This window comes from Phoca vitulina, unplaced genomic scaffold (assembly GCF_004348235.1).
Source record: "Phoca vitulina isolate PV1807 unplaced genomic scaffold, GSC_HSeal_1.0 scaffold16, whole genome shotgun sequence".
Lineage (NCBI taxonomy): Eukaryota > Metazoa > Chordata > Mammalia > Carnivora > Phocidae > Phoca > Phoca vitulina.
In genome coordinates, this window is record NW_022589719.1 from 26,651,473 (window position 1) to 26,676,364 (window position 24,892).

Sequence of the window (24,892 nt, forward strand, 5' to 3'; positions counted from 1 at the left end):
GCAGGCCATTGTCCCCCAATGGCCAGGTGCAAAGCAGCTTCTGAAAAGACCTTTAAGAAGACAATGGCCCAGGGCACCTGGGTGGCTCAGTTGGTTAAGCGACTGCCTTCGGCTCAGGTCATGATCCTGGAGTCCCTGGATCGAGTCCCGCATCGGGCTCCCTGCTCGGCAGGGAGTCTGTTTCTCCCTCTGACCCTCCCCCCTCTCTCTCGTTCTCTCTCTCTCAAATAAATAAATAAAATCTTTAAAAAAAAAAAAAAAAAAAGAAGACAATGGCCCAGGGATGCCTGGGTGGCTCAGTCAGTTAAGCATCTGCCTTCGGCTCAGGTCATTATCTCAGGGTCCTGGGATCGAGCCCCGCATGGGGCTCCCTACAGGAAGCCTGCTTCTCCCTCTCCCACTCCCCCCTGCTTATGTTCCCTCTCTAGTGGTCTCTCTCTCTGTCAAATAAATAAATAAAATCTTTAACAACAACAACAAAAAGACAATGGCCCAATATACATTTTTTTATTTGCAAAGCATTATTTTTGAAATTATAAAGTATTACACTTTCTCTCATTGTCAGATGAAAGATAAAAACTAAGAATAAAGAGCAAGCATCAGCGAACTAAGGTCCCTGGGCCAAATTTGGCCATGCCCATTCATTTACATACTGCTGCTTTCTTACAGAGTTGGATAGTTCCAACAGAGACCTTGTGGTCCAAGGTCAAAATATTTACTGTCGGCCCTTTACAGAAAAAGACCACTGAGAGAGTTTAGACAATGTACATGATGTTCATTTTACAACCATATAATTGTGAATAAATTGATGATTAAAATTTGGACCCAAGAAACAGAATACAGAGTCTATTCAAATACTTGCCCAATTGTTAGTAAATTTTTTTTAAAGATTTTATTTGTCAGAGACAGAGAGAAAGCACAAGCAGGGGGAGCGGCAGGCAGAGGGAGAAACAGACTCACCACTGAGCAGGGAGCCCCGACGAGAGGCTCGATCCCAGAACCCCGGGATCATGACTTGAGCCAAAGGCAGATACTTAACCAACTGAGCCACCCAGGCATCCCAGACAATTGTTAGCAAATTAACTGTGTACGAGAGCACAGAATAAAAGCTCAATAAATTCTAAGAAGTAAATACAGACCATATTCTTCTATTACTTTAATACAAATTAATCATAAGAAATCTACCGGCTTAAGAAAAAATAAAGCACTTCCAAATAATTCTTGTGAAGCAAAAAAATAAACTGAATTTTCAACCTATTTAGAAATAACAATGAAAGCACATACACACACACACCCTTCGAAGTTGAACCAATATATTTTTTTTTAGATTTTATTTATTTATTTGTCAGAGAGAGTGTGCGTGCGTGTGTGCGGGCGCATGAGCAGGGGGAGGGTCAGAGGGAGACAGAGAAGCAGACTCCCTGCTAAGCAAGGAGCCCAATGTGGGACTTGATCCCAGGACCCTGGGATCATGACCTGAGTCAAAGGCAGACTCTTAACCAATTGAGCCACCCAGACGTCCCACCAATATGCTATTAACAGGAAAAAATACAAATGGATTTCAGTGCAATATTGAAAAATAAGAGACTAGAAGCAAATAAACAAAACATTCAACTCAAGAACCTAAAAAAAAAAAAAAAACCCTAAAATAATTAAACAGAAGAACTAAAAGCGTAAATTATTGAAACAGAAAACAAACAGAAACTGAGGTTTTGGAGAGAATTGTGTAAATTTCCAGTACATAGAAAAATATGGAAAATCACCAAATAAGTTCTAGAAATATCACAGAAACTCAATACTAAAACCAGACAAAAAGCGCACAGTGTATGTATGTATGTGTGTATGCATGCGTGCATGGGGGGGAGGGAGGGAAGTTCAATAAAAACAGCAGAAATGAGTTTTAAAAACATCCTGGCTAGATAGTGTTATGCCAGTCTTTCAAGTGTGGTTCAACATTAGAAAAAGGATTACTATAATTCATTATACCCAAGAACAGAGAAAAGCTTTATAAACGTATTGATAGGTGTTGAAAAGCAGTAGGAAACAAATTCCACCACCATTCCTGTTGTTGAGGATCGAGGAAAAGAAGTTTCATAACCTGATAAAATATAAAATCTATAATGAACCTCATATTTAATGTGCAAATACTAAACACATTTCTAATTAAGAGAAGAGCTCCGTGCTCAGCGGTGAGTCTGCTTAAGATTCTCTCCCTCTCCCTCTGCCCCTCCCCTACCTCTCTAAAATAAAATAAATAAAATCTTTAAAAAAGAGAGGGAAGAGAAGGACAAGGATCCTACTGGTCTGCAATATTATTGCAGACTGCATTACTGGATGCATTTAAGAATACAAATAAGAGATTTATATATTGGAAAGAAAAAGGCAAAGCATTCTCATTCCTATTTTCTCTTTTAAATAGATGGTATGATCACTTACCTGGAAAATGTAAGATAAGTGACTGGATAATTATTAGAATGTATAGAAAATACCAGTATGGTTACTAGGTATGAGAATAAAATGAGGGGGCGCCTGGCTGGCTCAGTGGGTAGAGCATGTGACTCTTTTTTTGTTTTTTAAAGAAAGAACATGTGTGTGGGGACATGAGCTGGATGTCAGTTTCTCCAGTTAAACTATAAATTCAGTGTAATTCATACAGAAATCCTAATAGAATTATTCAAGTTCATTAATAAGTTGATGCTAAAATTCATGGGCTAGAACACTCAAAATAATTTTTGGGGAATAAAAAAGAGATGAAGAGGGAAGATCTGTCCAATAGCTGTGCGTTCCTATAAATTGACAATAAAATTTGTGTGATGTTGGTAAAGAAACGGACAAACAGATCAAAGGAATGGAACAGAGAGAAAGCCCAGAAAGAGACTCCTGAACCATGAGAATCTTGCATATGCTAAATGTGCCATTTCAAATAATCAGAAATAGACTATTAGACACAAAATGCATGACAACCTATCTGAAACACAATAAATTTAGATCTTTAACAAACTCTACACATGCATAAGTTTTAAATGAATTAAAGACATAAATTCATTTAAACATTAACAAAAAAGAAAATGGAGGACATTTTTTATAATTTGGGGTGATGAAGACTTTCCTAAGAAAGGCATAAACTCTGAAGTGAAGGCAAAAAAAAGAAAAAATATCAATAGGGCTAATCTCAAAAAAATTCAAAAATACGTAAGTATTTAAAACATAAATAATATCCAAATATTAAAAAGTCTACAAATCAATAAGGCAAGCTAATAGAAACATGGGCTAGGGGATTAAAAGAAAAAAAGCAAGTTTCAGAAAAAGAAATTTGAATTTTTATTACCATATAAAAATATGTTCAATCTCAATCTTTAATATCCAAATTAAATAGTGAGATACCAATTTTTACCCATTAGTCAAAAATCTGAAAGACTGATAACATGCAGTGGTGGCAAAAGTCGGGATTATCTTACACATATACATTTACACACATCATAGGTAGCAATGTAAATTTATTATATCCTTTGCAAGGCAGTATCTATCAGTATTTCATATGCATATATCCTTGGATTCAGCAATTTCACTTCCAAGATTCTATCCTACAAGAAAATGAAGATATACATAAAAAGGTATATGTAGAAGTATGTTCCTTAAGACATAAAAAAGTACAGTCTTTATGAACAAATTAAAAATAAAATAAATGGACATATAGCTAAATAAATTATAGATACATGCTACAGAATACCGTGCAGCTGCTAAAAAGAATGCAGGCATAGATTTATATGAATTAAGGAAGACTTCTTTTTTTTTTTAAGATTTTATTTATTTATTTGACAGAGAGACAAAGAGAGACAGAGAGAGTGCGCACAAGCTGGGGGGGGAGGGGCAGAGGGAGAAGCAGGCGCCCCACTGAGCAGGGAGCCCAATGTGGGACTTGATCCCAGGACCCTGGGATCATGACCTCAGCCGAAGGCAGACGCTTAACCAACTGAGCCACCCAAGCACCCCAAACTAAGGAAGACTTCTAAGATACATTGTTAACTTAAAAAAGCAAAGCCCACGACAATATGAAAACTATCCTTCCATTCATGTGAATTTATAAGCACATAAACATAAGTGTGACTTTGCATACACAAAGGTCTATAAGGAAACATATCTGACAGCAGTTATTTATGGGGATAACAATCAATGGTGGTAGGAGGATACATTCAAAGGGAGATGATCTAACTTTTTACTCTGTATATTTCTGAATTCTTAGTTATTTTTACCATTAAAAGGTTAAATATAAAGTTAATGTAAGTATAGAAAATTTTAAAGCTGCAGAGAGATATAAAGAAAAAATTAAAATCACACTTAATTCTCCTTTTGAGAGGCAATTAATCACTCTGGACATGTTGGCTTAAACCATTATGCCCTTCTATGACTGTGCCTAATTTTGGAAAATAAGAATGACCTTTTTTCATATTTTAAAGTATCTTTATGTATTTTCCTATCCAACTTTGCATCCACAGCTAGCACTTTCTGTCCACTCTATGTCAGGCCCTCCATAAAGGGTTTTACACATGTTCTCCTTAAATCCTTATAACAACCTTAAGAGCGAGGTATTCTCACCCCCAGAAGAAAACACTGGGGCTTAGAGAAGTAAAAAGCTTTGCTCTATATAATACAGCTGGTAAGTAACAGAGTTTGGGCCCACAGACTGCAAAGCTTATGTCCTCTAGCACCATGCTCAACCATCCTCCAAAATGATCTTTAAAGGCTATCCAGCTTTCAAATGTAGAATGTACCATACTTTATTAAACCAATCATTTATCACTAGACACCTAGATTGTTTCTGATTTTCACTGTTATAATACAGTAAATAAGTATTTGCACCCATATTTGATTATTTCCAGAGTCAATTTTGAGAAGTGGAATTTGAATCATATAGGTAACTGACTCTGGAGTAATGTTGTAACCAACATTAACTAAGCTTAGCTAACAATCCACCAAACTGACTCTGACACTCTCTCTCTCTCTCTCTCTCTCTCTCTCTCTCTCACACACACACACACACACACGCACACATGAGCACAAAGCCATAAATAAACCCAAATATTGTAAGTCTTCCACTAAATATATTTTCAAAAATGAAAACATAGATATATTACTTTACTTATTTTTATGTATTTATCAACCAGCAAAAAGGCAGAAGGAAAATACCTTCCTCTCTTAGGGAAAAAAGACTGTCTTGGGGTGCCTGGGTGGCTCAGTCGTTAAGCGTCTGCCTTCGGCTCAGGTCATGATCCCAGGGTCCTGGGATCGAGCCCCACATCGGGCTCCCTGCTCAGGGGGGAGCCTGCTTCTCCCTCTCCCCCTCCCCCTACTTGTGTTCCCTCTCTCGCTGTCTCTCTGTCAAATAAATAAATAAAATCTTAAAAAAAAAAAAAGACTGTCTTTTGGGTACCACATGTCCCACTACTGACTTATGTTTGAGTATTTAGCTATAAGAAAAAAGGAGGAAGTGGATATCTTCCCCTGCGAAGATAAAAGATTTTGTCTTTTAGGTACAACATGGCCTTCTGCCAGGCATAATTTTTTTTGTTTAATCTAGAAACAAAAACGGTCAGGTATGCAAGTGCTTGATTTGGTCCTTGTTGGCTTCCAAGAAAGTGCAGGGGAGCTCCTCACAACACTTTCAGGTCATAATCCCTTAGTCATTGCTGCCACAGGCCTGTGTCTTGAAAGTACAAAAGGCAGCGGGGCTGTCGGCACATTCTCTGCTCTGCTTCCCCGTGTAGAATAAATGTAGCTTCTTATATGGGTCTGTATGACCCTAAAAACCTGTCTGTCTCACAGTTGGGGCATCCTTGTGCTTACTCAAAAAAATTCTTACTGGTTTTTAGCAAGATTCCTAGAGCAGTACGGAAAGAGAAGTAGATCATATTTGTGATACCCTAATAGTAACTGAGTCAACAATATAATATTCTAACTAAGAATGTAAAGGCCTTAAAGAGTTGGTGATTATATCACTACACGGAGTGTTCCTGAAAAGAGAGGAACCTCAAAATCAGAGCTCCTTTGAATTGTCCCCTCATGTCTTGAAGATGGTAAAAGTGCTCTGCTATGTCATGAGCAACAGTGTAATTCATGAGTCAGAGATTTTAATAATATCCAAATACAAGAGATGTGTTTAAAAGAATACAGACTCCTCACGTGAGGGGCTTCACTGTGCTGGAGTTTTCTCCTGTTCATTCCTCTGCAAATGTTTTTATGAATTTTTTCTCCTCATTCTTACCAAAATTACTTTTGTTCATGTGTACATTTCTAAATTATTGTTCATACTGCTATTGATATATAACTACATTAGAAATATTATCACGTCACTATACTCGCAACTAGTACTGAATAGTTTCAAGCTTGACAGCAACATTCAGTTCACTTAAACAAGACAGAGGAAATTGTGAAAGTGGGATGCGGGAATCTAGTTTCTGAGTCTCAAGCTCTATCTATACCTGCGAGCGTTTTCGGCTCTGAGTTACGCCAGCCATACGGATTTGCATCAGTCTATTACATATTGACTAGGCCACCTGGATTTCCTATCAATCTCCCACACAGATCTTCAGGGCAAGTATCACTCCGTACTTGGGGAGGTGTTATCAGTCATGGCCCACCCAGGAAAATGCAAACATACTGGGAGTAAGCAGGAGGAATTTAATCCAGAAATTTGATTACACAGGTGATGGCAGAACTAAAGAAGTAAACAGAAGATATTGAGGTAACTCAGAGATAAGCCACAGCAGGTAGCCATTAGGCCAAAGGGACAAAAAAAAAAAAAAAAAAGGCAAAGTTACTAAAAGCCAGGGGCCAAGGCAGATAGGCACATGCTGGAACCACAGTGGCTCTGTCTCGCTCCAGCTGAAGCCATAAAGGAGGTGTAGCTTGCTGACCTGGGTGACGCTGTGGAGAGAGACTAGGGGAAGAAATGTCCTGACTTGCCCTGCCTTTCGCCCTCCAGCTCTCTCCGCACAGTGCCTCCCATTGGTCAAAGCCAGCAAAAGCCAACTAATCCTGGAGCCTGGAAAACCCAAACGACAGGGGTCAGCTCCCCTGGAATACAGAGCAGAGCAAGAAAAGAGAAAGAAATGGGAAAAAGATCAAAGACTTATACACTGGCATGCCATCAATTGATCACAATGCCAGATACACAGAAAAATCGCTGTCAGTTGTGCTGGCTTTTCTGTTCTGGGTGCCTGTGTTCACTAATATTTCTACTGAAGTCTTGGTTTCCTAGTTTTTAAAAATCAATATTTACTGCAAGTCTATGTGCACCAGGCACTGTTTTCTTGTTGTTTTGCTTGTTTTGATTTTATTTTTTTTACAAGAAGGATGGACAGGGTGGTCTAGGGGACATCCCTCCAGGCCATCTCCTGGAACTGGAATAAACTGGCAATTATATTCATAAACTGGCCTTACTCCCATCGAAGTAGAAAGAGTCCTCAGGTGGGAAGTTATAAAAAGACTTCATGATAACACAGGTCCTTCCCTTATTTGGCGTCATGTGTGCGTTACTGGCTGCAATTCTAGAACCAAATAAGGTGTGGTGTGGTACTCTTTACCATGCATGAGCCTTTGCTATCTTGTTTCCCTTTTAATTTCTTAAGCCCTTCCATTTGTTTCCCAGAAAGCTGATTTTTTTTTTAAATGACAAGCACTACCTGAAGAGAGAACAAGAAAAGCAGCCTTGGCCAGAAGAAATGATTTAGTAAGTGGGTCTGTTTCAGTATGTAATGTTTTTAAAAGGAAACCCCCTTCCCTGGCTAAATAAATCTTGAGCAAATATAGAAAGAAGAAGTACAGATTCATTAGAAGTACATATTCGGTAGTATGCCGCAGAGACCCTCTTTGTCTCGGTTTGACCCTGATCCTAGCTCTGGTTTTGTTGGCATCTTGCTGAAATTTCATTAGGTACTTCCTGTTCCATGATCTGGAGCATGCTATTTAGAGTAGCCCGGCCAAAACATGTGTGGTGACTCAAACTATTTACACTTTTCTCAGGTGGTGAAGGAAATAGCAGAGCCCACCAGCCCGGACAACCCATCTAGAAGCCACGTACCCTGAGAAACTGCCAAGTGAGCTTGGCAGAATTCCACCTCTGCTCAAACACTGGGGAAGAGAAGGAGGGACTTAGCAGGAGTTCAAATAATGTACACACGCAGAAGCATCCAAACACAGATCGATAAAATTATCTAATAACTTTAATTTTTTTAAGTATTTAATAAAAAACATACCTGTAGATATTGTGCTCCTGGATATGGGTAGTATACACGAGCTGCACCTAAGACATGTAAGTGACAGAGAAGAGCAGAGAATGAGTGTCTGTTAGGAGAATGTTGGCACTCATCTACACCCAGAATTAGGGGATGTTTTTAGCTTCTAAACGGGACTGGTAACTAGCGTATCTCTGAGATCTTTCACAAGGCAGAGGAATAACAGCCATCCCACAGCAAAAGGCCACGTTCTAAGCAGAGTAGTTGGCAATGGGACCAAATAATAATGTCCCTCTCCCTGCCCCAAAAGCACTGAAATCGAGAAGTTGATCGTACTCACATAGGAACCACAAAACAAACAAAATGAATCAGAACAAAGCCCTTTAACTAGACAGGATGGTGTCTAGGGGAAGACTATAACACAACTAAATTTAACATACAAAAAAAATAATAATAATGTGTGTCTCTAAAGGGTAGTTGACCAGCAACTCACTCATTTATTGAACAAATATTTATCGAATGCCTGTCATGTGCTAGGGCCAAGGATGCAGCAGTCAAAAAACAAAACTAAACGAACAAAAATGGTCTATCCTGACCTTACATTATGGTGGTAAGAAACAGGTAATAAAAACATTAATAAGAAAAAGAATAAATCCATTAATATGTAAAACTCATCAGGAGGTGGGAGATGAGAAATGGGGGAGAGACGGCAATTAAAAATATATTGATCAGGGAAGGACTCACTGAGAAGGGGACACTTGAGTGAGGATTCACAGAAGGTGAGGGAAGTAAGCAGGTATCAGGGGGAACACGGTTCAGGGGGCCAGCACCCTGGAGCATCTGTGGAACAGAAAGGAGGCCGGGGTGGCCTGCACAGTGAACTGGTGAGACAGGGATGGGAGTAAAAGGGGCCAGATCAAGCAGGTGGGGTGACCATATAATTTATTGTTCAAACTGGGAAGTTCTTGAAAGTGAACGAGGGGAAGGTACCAAAAATAATTAATACTCTATAATTTTTAAAATATATATTTATTGACCAAAAGTTTGGTTTTATTGTATTGATGGACCTACAAAATAATTCTGTTGAAAACTTATTTTCAAAATAAAATTTTCTAGAATATTTTTAAACGACACATGGCTAAAAACATTAATTTCTTTTAAGATTTATTTATTTATTTGAGAAAGAGAGTGCACGCATGCAGGGGAGGGGCAGAGGGAGAAAGAGAGAGAATCTCAAGCAGACTCCCCACTGAGTGCAGAGTCTGACTTGAGGCTTGATCTCACGATCCTGAGATCATGACCTGAGCCAAAATCAAGAGTCAGATGCTTAACCAACTGAGCCACCCAGTCGCCCCTAAACATTAACTAAAAAAAAAAACCTTTTATATTATTTGAATATTTTTAAACAGCACAGTAAATAATTACTCTTGATATAGATTCAAATCCCTTAATTGGTTACCTAGCCATTGCTGTCTCTAACATTGTGATGTGGAAATTTTTCTGAAAGATGCCTTTTTTAAATCTGATCTTATTATTTTCCAATTTTTAATAAAACTGCAAACTTCTGCAGAGCTGCATTTTATAATTAATATATTTTGAAGTTGTTGACACTTTTAATTGATGCTTCTCTATAAACCATAATTTTTTTAATTAAGAAAATACTCCCACTCAGCTGCTGCTAATCCTCTAAATTCAGGGCATATTCTGCTAAATGGAGAATATCCTCAATTGTTTCTCATATTAAAATGTATAAATATTTCTGCCCCAATATTTTCACAGGCGCTGTATTTCTGCCTCCATCCGGAGCACCTTTCTTCAGTAATGTTTTTACAAGATGAGCTCTTAAGTTGTCTCTATTCATGATTGTTTTTAACATTTTGCCAAATGTAGATACTGCAAAATCATAGGCCTTCACAATTCCATCCCATTCTGGTGGAGAATATAAATTTATCCAATTAAAATTAGAAACTCCACCAAAGGCAAGATTTTTCCAAAGCACGATTTTCAAATTAGGTAATTAAACCATTTGAGCTCTCATCTTTTAACTTGTTCAGTTCCTCCCCAGCTTTTGTCAAGAGACATTTGAGCCCTTTCCTTTTTGCAAGCTTTGTTTTACATAATTGCAACTTGCTAAAAGCTTCAAAGCTGAATTTTCATGCTACATTCACTGAATAATTTGATTAAATATTTCTGACTGATCTTGCACATAATGTAACCTATATTTAAGTTGCTTTACAAAGCATTTTTTCAAAGGCTCAGGCATTTCTAAAATCTGATGATGACAGGCAACACAGAAAAAGCATATGCAACCATACTGAAATGTTTCTGTATTCAACATCAGCTTCTGTCACGAGAGCTTTGTAGATGAGTTATACATGTACTGTGATTATGTAAATATATATTTGTAAATTTTAACATTTGCAGTTTCTAGTCTGATTGGTGGAATCCTGCAGCTTCTTTGGATGCAGTCATGAATTTTGTGTACATCACAACCAATTCCAGGCACGTTTCTGCTTCATAGGTTTTTAAGTCTGTAAAGAACATTTTTTTTATCATAAATCTGTGCTCCACCAAAATTTATATTCATATTACCACCAAAAAAAAAAAAAACAACACCCACTTTTTCTTCAATATTGAACTTCTCAACTAAATTTACAATGGCATTAACAATATCGGATGTTTCAATTCTTTTTGACAGAAGAATGAATTTCCAAGTACTTTACTTCGATCCTTTGGATTGGATGAAAAAACGAAAGCTTTTGGAATTAACAAATGTTCTGACTGAGGTGGCACTGATATAAAGCTGACATTATTTGGTGGTTTACAAAGGGCATCAACTCAATCATCACGTTTACACTTTAGTTACAAGCACAAGATAACTTGAAACTGACAATGAGCAAAACCAATTTAGAGGTGTTACTTGACCCAAATGGAAAGGTGTGCTTCGCCATGACATGTAGACACACCTCCGGCAGTTGTACATGTTAAATCATCGGGCACACTCTTCTTAAACTATTAACTTCTGAAGTAGAGGCTGATGCTTCTTCCCCATACCTGTGTTTTCCTGTCTTCCAAGGGGGCAGTAATCTATTTGCCTCCAGGGTGGCCAGGAAATGTTGGCAAATATTTTGGGCAAATTACACATTCCCCATCAATTTCTTGAGAAAACTAAACATGTAATTTTGGATTTGGTTTTCGTTTGAGCCAAATGCTGCTCAAAGCATCTACTGCAAAAATAAAAACATTGCCAAATAATAAAATAAATAGCTACAGCTTTACATATACCATTAAGGCCAAAACTGCTTTACCGAGAACTTTTAGATTATGCTACACTCAACGGCAAGAATGCTTAGCCTCTATTTCCTAAACATAATTTGTATGACATTAAGCCAGTTTCCCATGTTTTTTTCTGATCCTGAGGAGGCTCTATGCACCTCATGAGCACGAGTGGTGGTATACCAAGTGGCCAGCTGGGGGAAAAGCCTCACAAGTTTTCCTGCCACCACCTAACACCAGAGGAGTTGGCTGTTCCTGACTGATTGTGCTTATGCTCTTAGCTTTAACAACCAGCACTCTGCATATTATCCCTGAAAGGGTGCTTACCGGTTAGGATTTGTCTGAACAGGATCAGGGAAAGAAGAGATGAGTTATCATTAGCCATCTTTTGGATTTAGCCATAATAAAGTTAGAATTCTGTTCACTGAATATATTTTACATGCTACTAGATGAGACGTTGGAAGAAGCCAGAAGAACCAAATGGAGGTCTATCAGCCCAACCTGGTTTACATTAGTGAAAATGCTAACAAGAAAAATTCATAAAATATGGTAAATCTACGGTAAATGGCAAAGCCAATAATAGAATGTTGAGAAAACAAGCAAAAACCCAGGGCTCTTCCAAGTGAACAAGGACATACAGTCACCCCACTAAGGTCAGCGTAAAGACCATGGCTTTTACTTCAAATGGAGATGGAAATTCACAGTGGGGTTCTGAGTAGAGGAATGATGAGATCTGATTTAAGTTTTACGGGATCACTCTGGCTGCTACTCTGAAAATAAAATGCAGGGGGCAAGTGTAGCAAACGAGCTAAGAGCCTGTGGCTGTGATCTTGCATTGAGGAGAAAAGACAATAGCTTCCTAGGAGGGAAATAAATGTGCATCCTTAAAACTGTATATATATAAAAAAAAACAACTGTATATATGTAGCAGAAGGAAAGAACAGTTAAAGGGGGAAAGAAACACAGGCTCAAATTTCAGGTCCATGCAACCTGTGATTTCATACCAAGTGTGCAAGGATGAATCAGAATACTGTTCAAAACACTGCATATGAAGAGTATGTACTTAATTCCTCTTAAACTAATTCCATTTTCATCAAGCAACTTCCTAATTATAAAGTAGATTCATGTAGACTTACCAACAGGAAGGGGATATACGAATCAGCAAATACTGTTCTCCATTCTACTTGATGGTTTTGACTCTAACCAGAAATTAATAAATTGGATTTCTGGGTTTTTCTTATACACCATCTCTTATGAGTAGCTTGTTTGTGTTGGTTCCCTAGAGTGTCATCATCTGTAGGTACACTACTAATTGAGTTTCCTAATACATTCAACAGAAAATAAGACCTGGAAAGTTGTGACTTTAAAAAGTCACCCTGAAAAGACTTGTCTGAGCTGCCACTCGGCCTTGCCCAGGTGACCCCCAGTCTTGGTGAGTGCCACTCCAGTCAAACTGCAACATGCAGCTCTGATGCCCAGAGAGTCCTACCAGAATAGTCTGAGTAAAATAGGGAATACTGTGTTACCATGCCCTCATTAGAAAAAATGCAGTTCTCAAAGGCTTATTCTTCTATGATGATTTTCTCAATTCTCATCCTTTCCAAAAACAGCCACCTTCAAGTTATCATAGAGGGATTTTTCTTTCTCTTTCCTGGATACATGATTCCTCCTTCACATCATTTTATGTAAGACACAATTAATTTTCAGAAAGGCACTCAAACATGTATATTCAAGGTACTGCAATAAATGAAAAGTTACCGGCAAGGGACTTGCATCATTCTGAACAGAAAGGGTCTCTGAAGTCTCAGTAAGGTTACTCTCCTTTCTGGAGTGCTGATCCAGGGAAAGAGGAGCTGGGCTGGAGGATTCATCACTGTCTTGGAGGGTGGAGCGCTCCAGTTCCTCCAATAAGGCATCTATATCATAAGATACAAGAGAATCATAATACAGAACATGGGATGATTCCTCTTCTGGGATGATTTCCCCCTTAAATATCACTCCTGTGCCTCCATTCACCTCCTTCTTCTCTTGGGTTAAGGCTATCTTCAAATATCTTCCCTTACTCTTTATTTTACTTCAAGAATGTGGTCTATTCTCCCAGAGGATGTTTAATGCCTCCACATACTGTGACCTATTTCCTATGGTTGCATCCAATTTCACAGCATCACTCAAGCATTTGACTTCTTATATTGCAGGGTATTAATTTTTATCATTCATTAAGGGTGGGTTGCCCACAAAGATCCCCAATTAGAAAAGAAGTAAATCCTATATATTTTTCCTATCAGAAAAGTGTAAGTAATTACATTTTTTCTAAATGTACCAAGACAGTAATGCTTCTTTTTTAAAATTTTTTTATTTTATTATGTTATGTTAATCACCATACATTACATCATTAGTTTCTGATGTAGTGTTCCATGATTCATTGTTTGCATATAACACCCAGGGCTCCATGCAGTACATGCCCTCTTTAATACCCATCACTGGACTAACCCATCCCCCCACACACCTCCCCTCTAGAACCCTCAGTTTGTTTCTGAGTCCATAGTCTCTCATGGTTCGTCTCCCCCTCCGATTCCCCCCCTTCATTTTTCCCTTCCTGCTATCTTCTTCTTCTTCTTTTTTTTTTTTAACATATAATGTATTATTTGTTTCAGAGGTATGGGTCTGTGAGTCAACAGTCTTACACAATTCATAGCGCTCACCATAGCACATACCCTCCCCGATGTCTATCACCCGGCCACCCCATCCCTCCCACCCCCCACCACCACTGGAGTGGTGGGGAGTAATGCTTATTCTTAACCTGATTATTTTTTTCTTATATCCCAAGCACATAACAAAATTTTCAAAACAAAGTAGAAGTATTCTGTCTTTTAGGGCATATAGGGTAAAAAAAAAGGGGGGCGGGGATCAAGGAGAAAATAGATATTGCAAAACTAAGCAAGAGGATGTTGCAATCCAAATCTTGAGATTTGTTTCTCCTGTAGTTTTCTTGGAAAAAACCAATGCACTTTACAAGTATCACACTACCACTTTTCTGTTATGATGAAATTAATAATAATTAATAAACATTTACACATTACAGGCACTGTGCTTAGGAATTTATATATTTAATTTAGTCACCCTAATGCTTTAAGGCAGGTGATATTATTGTCCTTATCTTGTAGATCAAGAAAGAGACTGGGGCGCCTGGGTGGCTCAACTGGCTAAGCATCCAACTCTTGATTTCGGCTCAGATCAGGATTTCAGGGTTGTGAGATTGAGCCCCGTGGAACCTGCTTAAGATTCTCTCTTTCCCTCTTCCTCTGCCCCTACCTCCCCCCTCCCTCTGAAAAAAAGAAAAGAACAAAAGAAAGAAAAAAGTAGTGTCACTGCTAGTGATGCAGATCCAGTCTGATCCTGGGCTATCTGATCCCAGCCCCTGCACTAACTTCATGTCAAAAATTCCAGTCCCCATCTTCATGTGGATTCTCAGGATCATCTTGGCATGATATGCTCTTCTCTGAAGCCATTTCCTCATCTACATAATGAAGCAATTCTATTACAAATTTTTTCAAATTGTGGGCTGAGACCCATTAGTGGATCTCTAAGTGGATTTTTTACCACAGGTCATGATTTTTAAGTTTGCAAAACAGTGGATTCTATTATTTGACATTATTTGATTTCTGCAGATGAAGGGCTATAGGGAAATATTCACCAATGAACATGACATTATCTGATATTGCTTTAAAATAATCCAGGAGTGAAAGGAATGGGTGGGTGTATTAATGAAATAAGATTGGCCAAGAGTTGATGACTATTTAAGCTGGTTGATGGGTATACTAGACTTCATTATTTTCTTTACTTTTGTATATTTTAAAATTCCTCATAATAAAAGGTTTTTAAAAAGAGAAAACTAATGTAGAAAGAAAAACTTGTTTTCTCATAACTTTACTAGCTAGATTGAATGCCAAACTTCTGGGTTCCCAATTTTTGTTCTGTACCCCTCTATTAAGATATAACCCTTTTCTATTTTCTAAGCTTTGCTCCAATCGCAAATCATGGATCTTCTTGTATTCAAAATAAAAAGACATTTACAGTAAAGATGACGGGAGAGGGGAGACCCCCTGTAAGAGAAGCAAACCATATCTCTAAGAGGAGAAGGTTACCCTTAGAAGCACCAGTGAACCAAAGTTAGTGAAACTCTCCCCTCTGGGTCATGAGTTAACAGGCCTTTCTCTTCCTGTTTCCTAGGAGTGCACATAACACCAACACCCAAGATTATCTTGCCTTCTGCCAAATTCCGTAATTTGCAGATGACTAATTTCAGTATGACAAATGTGGAATTATAAGGGGTGGGGGGAAATATTATACGGAAAACTCTGTAGTCCTTCCCTATAGCCCTTCATCTGCAGAAATCCGATAATGTCAATAGTAACATGAAAGGAATAAAGTGAGGTCTCTTGGGGGATCTCACTGGATTGGAATGATTTCATTCAGAGCCAGAGTCTGCTCCTGGTTCTCCTTTATCTAGCATCCCCGAGTAATGAAGGTTTAGGTAAAATCTGCTGGGTGGAAACAAACCATCAACGTTGGAGGAAGTACTGCAAAAAGGAAATATCCGCCTGCCTTTGCTGACCTGTCTTGCACCCTATTTCTCTGCAGCAGGGAAGAAAGACCCACCCTAAGTCTTTTGGGTAGTTACTGAGCTGCTGACAATCTGAAGAAACAGGTGAGGTTTAGCCACCCAGATAGATTATATGAATGTTACCTTCCAGGCGGCTTGGTACTTTCTACATTTCTGGACCAGATTTCTCTACCATTCATCCTGCTCAAGTAGTGCAAAACTGTGCAAATCTAATTTTTAATTTTTTAATTATCTGGGTTGTTCTATTGTTTGGGATACCTGAGCCAACGCACTGCTAAAATAGGAGATTGCCTTGTAGCTTAATCAGTTTTGGTGTCAGGGGCTCCTGAGAGTGATATTGAACACATTTATTTTTTTTCTTAGTTATCTCATTGGAAAAAAAAAAAGTGGACAATACTTATTTTAGAGAGTTGCTTCAGACACTAACATGATTAATATATGTAAAAATGTCAAGTTTTAGTTTAAGTCACTAAATACGTATTACTTCCCTTTTGAATGACCTGCTTGAAAGCCATTATGTATTGCTAAAATAAGAAAGAAGGGCTAGATTCTAGAGCGCTGGACTTTGAACTCAGGCAGAAATGTGAACTTCCCCAACTCTGACACAGAGTAAGAATCTGGATTCTACTCCAAGTCTAAAACACATTCTACCCCAAGCATTAAAATAGACTTTGCCTCCAAAACAGTTCAATATTTATTAAATAACACCTTTCCCTCTTCATTAACATCTCTTCCCTCCTGTAATTTGCCTATCTTCCTTTCTCTGCTCCTCTAGCCCTCAAATTACACTCCAAACAATTAACAACAACACAAAGACAATATGCAAAATGTTTTTCGTTGTTGTTCACACTTTTGACATACCCCAAACATACAAAAACCCAGAACATTGTGGAATTAATACAGCTTGGAAATTGAGTAAAAGGTTAGTGACTCAGTGTTAGTAAGGATGCCAGCAACAAAAGTCAGCAAAGGATAAGGAATGAATCCCAAGAATGACAAAACTTCCATTACTCCAAAGATTGGAAATCAGGGATCTGTCTGAGCAATGTGGCCAATTGTTTCACTGCTGGTTTTAATTGTTTGAAATGGAAAGAGTATCATATTTGCAGGCCACAGTAATCTGTTCCTTCAGAATTCCTCTGAATAAAGAGCTTAGCAACAGAATCACTGGAGTTTTAGCACTAATTCTCCTTGATTTAATACTAAACCATGGAACAAATGAAACTACCCTGGCCTTTGTCCAACGTTTACAGATGCCTCATTCTTGTTCTTCTATTCCATTTCTTCTCCTCTCCCTTCTTTTTTTTCCTTCCTAAATCACAAATCTGCAGGTGCCAACTGTGACCACCCTATGACCTGCAACAGCCCCCAAGAGGCAAATACTCATAATAAAATGACAATCTCAATCACAATTCAGTCCAAAAGTATTTGTGCATAGTTCACTCTGGTGAGCACCAAACTCTCAGCCTATTTGTGCCACTGAAAAGAGTGAACCTATAGTTCCCCAAAACAATCACAGTTCCTCATGCTTCACTCTTGGTTGGGCTGAGGTCATGAGAGAAGTGGAAACAAAATCTTCCAGCACCACCCTCCCTCTGGCTAGAAGTACACCCCACCACAGAGATGGCAGCCAAGTCTTCATTCCCTCAGAGTTTCTCCTCCAAGAAGGTCCTCACTCACCCAACTCTTCCATTGTCACACACCCAAGATGCTCTGGTCCCACAGGTTGTGAGGAACTGCTTTGGCATGTGCTGAAGAAGAGGACCGCAAAGGAACTGAATGAGACAGCGTGAAGCAGCCTCTATAACCCTTTTTGGTTCCTGTATTTGCTTAGCACTTCCTCTCTTTTGATTTGGTGAGTTTCTTTTTTTTTCTTTCTCTCTCTCTTTCTTTCTTTCTTTCATTTCGATAAGTTAGTTTTGAAAATGGGACATAGAAAGGTGGGTAGTAGGATTTGAGTTCTGTTAGTGCATTGGTGAGGGTGAGAAAGATTCAAAATTAACTTTAAAAAATTGGGCACCTACTATGCGCCAGGATTCATCTTGAATTCATGGGATGGCAGATTTGCACTTGCGTTTTTCCCCAGTGTGGGTATCCCACTGTGACTGTGCATCAGAAAACCTGCTGTATGTGTGTGAATGTGTGTGTGTGTGTGTGTGTGTGTGTGTGTGTAAAGCTGATGACCATGGAAGTGGTTGCCTTCATAAAATTTCCATCAGAGTTAACCAGCACCCAATTCATTTTGCTGTCACTATTTACTTAATGATCCAGAAATTATGCTTACCTCCTTTCCTGAATAGACTGTAAATCCATTAAAAGCAGGGCTGAGTAGCAGTCACATTTGGATTTTCAGGGCTATTGGTTATTTCTGTGGTCCAAAACACAAACAACTATAGTGATTATGAAGAATGAAACTGGAAGACAAGACACAAGGTGTTAAGCTGCAGATGCCTCAGGGAAACACAATTTCTGCCTAGTTATGTTGCCTAATAGCAATTTCTCTGAAAAGGGACTCTGAGATTAACTTTCACCTTTTCTACCACTGTGATTTTATTCACCTTGAATTAAATAAAACATTTACAAAAGGCCTACTATGAGAAAGCAGTATGTAAAGAACTGTAATTATGGCTCTGTGAAATGTAATATTATCTCCATTTTTACCAGTGGTGAAATAGATTCAAGGAATAGTAACTTGCTAAAGATAACAGAATTATAGGTAGCTTTACTATTTACTATAATCCAGGTTTAGTTTCAATCCCTGTGATCTTTCCTCTGCAATACGTGGTCTTTTTTTAGGGTGATGTAAAGGAATCATTCATTCTCCCATTCCATTGTGATGCTAAGCTTTTTTTTTCTTTAATAAAAAGGAGATTCCCACTCTGCATTACTTTGAGCAGCCATTGGATGTCAGTGCTGTTCCAAAAGTCTGTTCCAAAAGTCCAAATGGGTTTGAAAAAATTCCCATCCACACTAATCCATAGTTTTTACAACTGAAATGCCACTAGTCCTATGAAAGTGCAGAACATTTGATAGCGAATATAAAACATTTGCCTAATCTATGGTGGTAACTGAGCCAAAACACCGAGAGGAAAAATGCACTTCAGCACTTGGCTTGCAAATATTAGACCCTCTCTGTAGGTTAAATGGATGATTAATGTGAAATTTATAATTGGATCCCCAGATCTTGTTTCCATCCGCTTTCTGGGGGGGAGTGGGGGGTGGGGGCACACGGGGGGTTAACCCCAGAAGCTTTATTTTCCAGGGGTAAGAACCGTTCTTTCAAATTTCTCCTTGATTATAGTGCATGAAAGGAAGAAAGGAAGGAATGCTGGAGGCCCACTGCTGTCACTGAATGCAACTTGGAAAACAAATGGAAACTCCCATTTGACGCATTAGAATAATTTAGTTGCACGCGCTAGTGGGCAGAAAAGTAGTTTTTGACACAGCTGCTATTCTGACTGTGCTTCCTGTGCAGCAGAAACATTCAAAACCACAGAAGCCAAGTGGCTTCGAGGCAGGGAGCACGAAGGAGGCCTTCGGTTTCTGTGAGTAGGTCACAGAATCACACTAACAACCCTTCCCCCTTCCCTGCAGCCCAGGGACCACAGCCAAGTTAAGCAGCCGACGCCAGCTCCTTGGCACCGAAAATATCTAGTAGAACAGCAACTCTACAATTCTTTCCAGACTTTTATTAAGAACCAAATGAGTGGTGAGAATTGTGCTACGCCCCGAACACCCGACGGATCCAGATTCAGTCCCTGACCTCCGGGAGATCACAGGTTACTAAGTCACACACAGGATGACGAGGCGAATACTGCAGGCATGAATGCTAGGAGGTGCGAAGTAACCAATCCAAACTAAGGGCTACTAACGTGGCCACCCAAGAAATGTTTCGCCAACACCAACTTAAAAAGTCAGGAAAACCACCCCAAGCTATCCCGACCAGCAACTAGCTCGCCATTTCCGCTCAGATCTGTGCGGGCGTCGCGGCCTAACCCGGAAATACTACCTCCCTGAAAGAGCAAACGCTGACCGCAGAAAGAGTAAACTACGTTTCCCGTCGTGCATCAGTCAAAAACCTCCCAGCATCCTCTCTGCCTCTGGTTTCTCATCTTTTTTTCCTAAAGCTTAGGATATTTAGGACTTCATCTCCCAAGATGCCTTTTGACAAGTTAACCCTGCGCATGCGCCAAGAGGAGGGCCCTCCTTGCCCTCACGACCCCGCCTCTGTTCTACCGCCGCCATTTTTTCAGAGACTTTCATCCGGCAGTCGACGGGGTTTTTTTTCTTAAAGGAGAAGCGACAACTCAAAAAATTTCCCCCTTCTTCCCGCAAGACCTGGCGGCGCTGGGGACAGAAAGGCCACAGACAGAAAAGTGGGATCGGGGTGGAGGCAGAAGAACGCCAAGGCTACTTCCGCGGCTTAAGGAAGAAGGATAGAAAGAGCCCTGTGGCATTAGCGGCTCCTTAGGGAGGCAGGTGCGCGCGCAGCCAGTCCAGGGTGCGCGCGAGGCGGGGAAAAAGGTGCGTTTTCCTCCCACCAATCTCCTCGCGGGACCTGCTCCTCCCACTGCTCCTAGCGCGCATTGAGCTCGTGGCGCGGGGGGTGGGGGTGGAGGAAGGTCACTTTAGGATTGTCGCGAGACGCAGCCGTTTAACGGTGAGAACGGGTGCGCGGGGAAGGAAACCTCGCGCGCTCCCTTAGAGCCGTTTCCTGATTGGTTGAAGTAAGGGGTGGGGGAGGGAACCCAGGACGTCGCTGCGTGAGAGACCACGAGGGGCAGGGCGAAGAAGCCGTCCCTCCTCTCTGATTGGTCCGCTGAACGTCTGTGGCGGGCGCGCGCGCGCCGCCAGCCGTCGCGGGCCTTGAGTGGCAGGGGGCGGGGGGGGCGCCCTCGGAGCCGGGCAGAGGGGAGGGGGGGAAAGAGGAGCGCAGAGTGAGATTGAGCCGGACGCTCCGGGAGGCGAAGGGGGCGGGGGGAGCAGCGCCGCGGCCGCCGCCGCCTCCGCCTCCGCCGCCTGGGACGAGGGGGTGGGGGACGGACGAGCCCCGATGCCGGGGGAGACGGAAGAGCCGAGACCCCCGGAGCAGCAGGACCAGGAAGGGGGAGAGGCGGCGGCGGCCAAGGCGGCTCCAGAGGAGCCCCAACAACAGCCCCCTGAGGCGGCGGCGGCGGCGGCGCCTGCGGGGACCACTAGCAGCCGCGTGCTGAGGGGAGGTCGGGACCGGGGCCGGGCCGCTGCGGCCGCCGCCGCCGCCGCTGTGTCTCGCCGGAGGAAGGCCGAGTATCCCCGCCGGCGGAGGAGCAGCCCCAGCGCCAGGCCTCCCGACGCCCCAGGGCAGCAGTCCCAGGCCGCGAAGCCCCCGTCTCCAGCTCAGGGCAAGAAGAGTCCGCGACTCCTGTGAGTAACGCAGTCTTTCAGGCGGTGGGAAAGACCCCCCTCTGTCCGCACGCAACCCTCTCGGCTCCCGTAGCGCCCACTCCACGTGACATCCTGCCTGCTCTGCCCCCTGCCGGCTCGCACGCCAGATGTCACACCGCTCCCCTGCTCGCTGTCTTATCGCTGCTCTTTGGCCCTCCCCCCGTGTCCTCTGTCTGTGGGGCCACTTCCCCTCTCCCTGAAGTCGTCCTTTGTGGGATACACCTCTCTTGCTCCTTGTGACCTTATTCTTCCCTGCCGCCGCAGGCTTCGCCCGCACTCTGGCATCTGCACTCCCTTTGTCAGCCTGTCCCTTCCCCTCGTACGGCGGCTCTCCAGTATTACATCACATCCCCATTAGGAAATCTACAGCACAATCTTAGCCTTCGAAAGTGTGTGTCTCCCTCCCACCCCCATTAATTAGTTCAAGGGCTAGTTGTACTAGTAGCTTCATATAGCTTTTTCCGCTCTGCTAAATTTTCACATCACGTTTCACCTGTTTTAGAAATCTGGTACTTAGTAGGGTAAAACGTAGCTCTGCCAATTTTAAGTGTAGTCTTTCATACAACAAAATTAGCTGGGTATTTTTTTAGTGTTTTTTTTGTTTTTTTAGTTTTTGCTTGTCTGCTTGTGCTTATGTTTTAATGTAGGAACTTCGTTCTTAAAACTTAGGCTACTCTGAAAGGAATTACTTTATTAACTAGAGATAATGGAGGGACTAGGAACATACATATTTTAAGTTGTTAGTATTAAAATGTTCCTATGTTGAAAATATTGAAGTGCATGTGTTTGTAAATTGTAGAAATTAATCATATTAGTCATTGAATTCGTTACTGAAAACATCGTTTGTGTCTTTTGACTTTCAAGTGAAAAAAATTGATAAAAGGAGAAGTTGGATTGGGGGAATCACAGTTTTAAGGGTCCCCTCCCGTAGAGATTATGGCAAGATTTGGCTTATACCAAATTTAAAACTTGAAACACACCTGTTCCAAAGTTAAGAATTAAGTCTGTGACTTGCTTGCCTTAGAAGCTTGTCAGAGAAAATTCAAAGGTATATTGCGGTATTAGATATGCTTCAAATTTTTGAATGATGTGCTTCAAATTTTTGAATGTTATTGAAGTTAATATAATTTAGAGAATTTATTGTGTGACTACAGTTCTGTGGACAACAAAGATCTGTACTTACAAATCACTTGGCTGCAATTAGGATTCTAATTGCTATAGATGAATTTCACAGTCACAAAAATTTTAAGATTCTATATTTCATCTCACCAATTTGAAAAGAGCTGTCATTACCCTTACTTGGATTAAATTCCTTGAACAAATTTGTTAAACTGCATATGCCTTAGTTTCATTATCTGTAGGAAATAATGTTAATCCTTATGAGATGAATTAATGAGAATTAAGTATAGCATGTGAAGCACTTAACAAAGCCTGGTACATAGTACATACAATATTTGTTAAAAATTACTGTTTTGAGTGGTAATGGAATGATAGAGGTATAAGTGGTGTGTAGTGATTTTCATGTAAACTCTGCAGAATTGGAATTTTTTTTTACTTATTTCTATTGCCATACCTGGGAAGGTTAATAACTTAATATATTTTTTAAATGCCCTTCCATCCTCACCTACCCATTTGAGAGTTAAATACCCCTAGATTTCCTTACCACATTTCCCTCCCACTGTTCTACCAGTTCTACTTACAGAAATATCTTAAGATAATGACACCTAGTGCAGTAGTTTTTTCCACTTCATGTTTTGTTTTGTTTTTTTCATTAACTCTTGGCAAAAAGTACTTATGAGTCTTTTTATTTCTACAGTATAAATGTTAAAACAGTTGAACTTGGATGAAGATGACTTAATTAAATCCCTTCAATTTTTTCTCCATGTTGTTCCCTGTGGGGAGAGAAATATAATCTTAATTCTTAGTGTCCCTCCCTCTCACATCCAATGTCATGAAAGATAGTAGCGTTCCTTTGCCTTCTCTTAGCCTCAGAACTGTCTCTTTATTATGTATTTTAAGTTACGCAGTTTTGATCAGATTGTTAAAATAAATTTTCAGTGATAATTTATTTGTTACACATTTTTAATTTACTGCATATCCTGGAAATCATGATTGAGCAGTAACTGGGCCTGGTACTGTGCTGTCATCAGCACAGTAATAGGTTTTATAAAGGTAAATGAGACATGGCCCTTGTCTTCAAGGACCTTGCAGTATGAGGGGAAGATGCATTGATTAGTGGAGGTTTGTCAAATGTACACATGGTTTACAGATTTTCAGAGTGATAAACTTTAAAACTAAGTAAGAAATTTAATACTTTAAGACATTTCATGAGATTTTGAGTATCAGTTTACTGAATCCTGGTCAAGTACCTTCTGACCTTCTCTATATTCCTAACAACATGTGACCCTTTTTAAAAAGGAAGTAAGAGATTTCTCTCTTAATGACTTGTTCTATTCAGGTTCTTTTACCATATCCCACCATTTCCTCCTATAAATTCTCAGTAATAGCTGTTTCACCTACATTTGTTTCTCTTGAATGAAGAGACAGCAAAATGTACAGTAGTTTAAAAGGTCAATAAATACAGAGATTTGGATTGATTGAAACCTTTCTGCTAGAAGGCAAAGTAGTGCAGTGGAAAAAGCCTGGGACTGTATAGTCAAAGTTTCTGTCTCAGCTTTCTGCTTCTCAGTGAGTGACCCCAGGCAAGTCACTTAAGCTCTTTAAATATGTGTCTTTATCTATAACTGGTGATTTATGATTTGTTACAAGCATAAATGTGTATAAATGATAATTAGGTTACAGTTTTTAGACACATTTATGTTTATAACAACATTTTCATTTGCATTGAAACATTCAGAAGTTAATGAAAAGAGCAGGAAATCCTTGTGAAAGGAAATAATTTTTTAGTGCAATTTGCTCAAGAGAAAGGCATAAAGTTAAATGCTAAAATCATTTTAAAATAAAACTTAAAGCCAATTATAAGGAAAGAAACCAAATTTGAAGAAAGGTTATATCTATCAGTACTACTTAAGAATTAGGCTCATCATTTGCTGTATTTTGGTCCATAAACTCCAGAGTTCAGATTCTTATATTTTAAATATAGATGTTTATATACATGTCTAATTTTAAATATATATAGTACCAGTTTTTTTCTGATTCAGAAAGTTAAAACACCCATGCTTTCTACTAATACGGAAACTAATTGTTTAAGACTAGTTTAAATTGCAAAAAGGCTTCTTTTCATTCTACCATGATAATAAGTCCTCTGCATTTCATATCCAATGCATTTCATATAAAACTTCAATAAATACTTTTTTAAACTTTAATTTAGCTA

The 24,892-nt window shown here is 39.9% G+C and overlaps 2 protein-coding genes across 4 annotated transcripts in view; one reads left to right on the forward strand and one right to left on the reverse strand.

Annotated features, from left to right (window-relative positions):
• LPXN (leupaxin) overlaps positions 1–17,893 on the reverse strand; it is a 40,957-nt gene extending 23,064 nt beyond the window's left edge. The window contains exons 1-3 of one of the 2 annotated variants that reach the window (XM_032414238.1): positions 17,815–17,893; positions 13,269–13,426; positions 8,256–8,302 (exon numbers count right to left, since the gene is read on the reverse strand). In XM_032414238.1, the coding sequence (XP_032270129.1) occupies positions 8,256–8,302; positions 13,269–13,426; positions 17,815–17,827 (218 nt within the window). In that variant the 5' untranslated portion in view covers positions 17,828–17,893. Of the gene's footprint in view, positions 1–8,255; positions 8,303–13,268; positions 13,427–17,814 lie in introns of those variants that run through there. The other variant, XM_032414239.1, reaches the window with a different exon arrangement.
• Positions 17,894–20,376: 2,483 nt separating this feature from the next.
• Positions 20,377–24,892, forward strand: part of ZFP91 (ZFP91 zinc finger protein) — a 43,727-nt gene continuing 39,211 nt past the window's right edge. For both annotated transcript variants that reach the window (XM_032414213.1, XM_032414214.1), the window contains exon 1: positions 20,377–21,537. In XM_032414213.1, the coding sequence (XP_032270104.1) occupies positions 21,188–21,537 (350 nt within the window). In that variant the 5' untranslated portion in view covers positions 20,377–21,187. The remainder of the gene's footprint in view (positions 21,538–24,892) is intronic.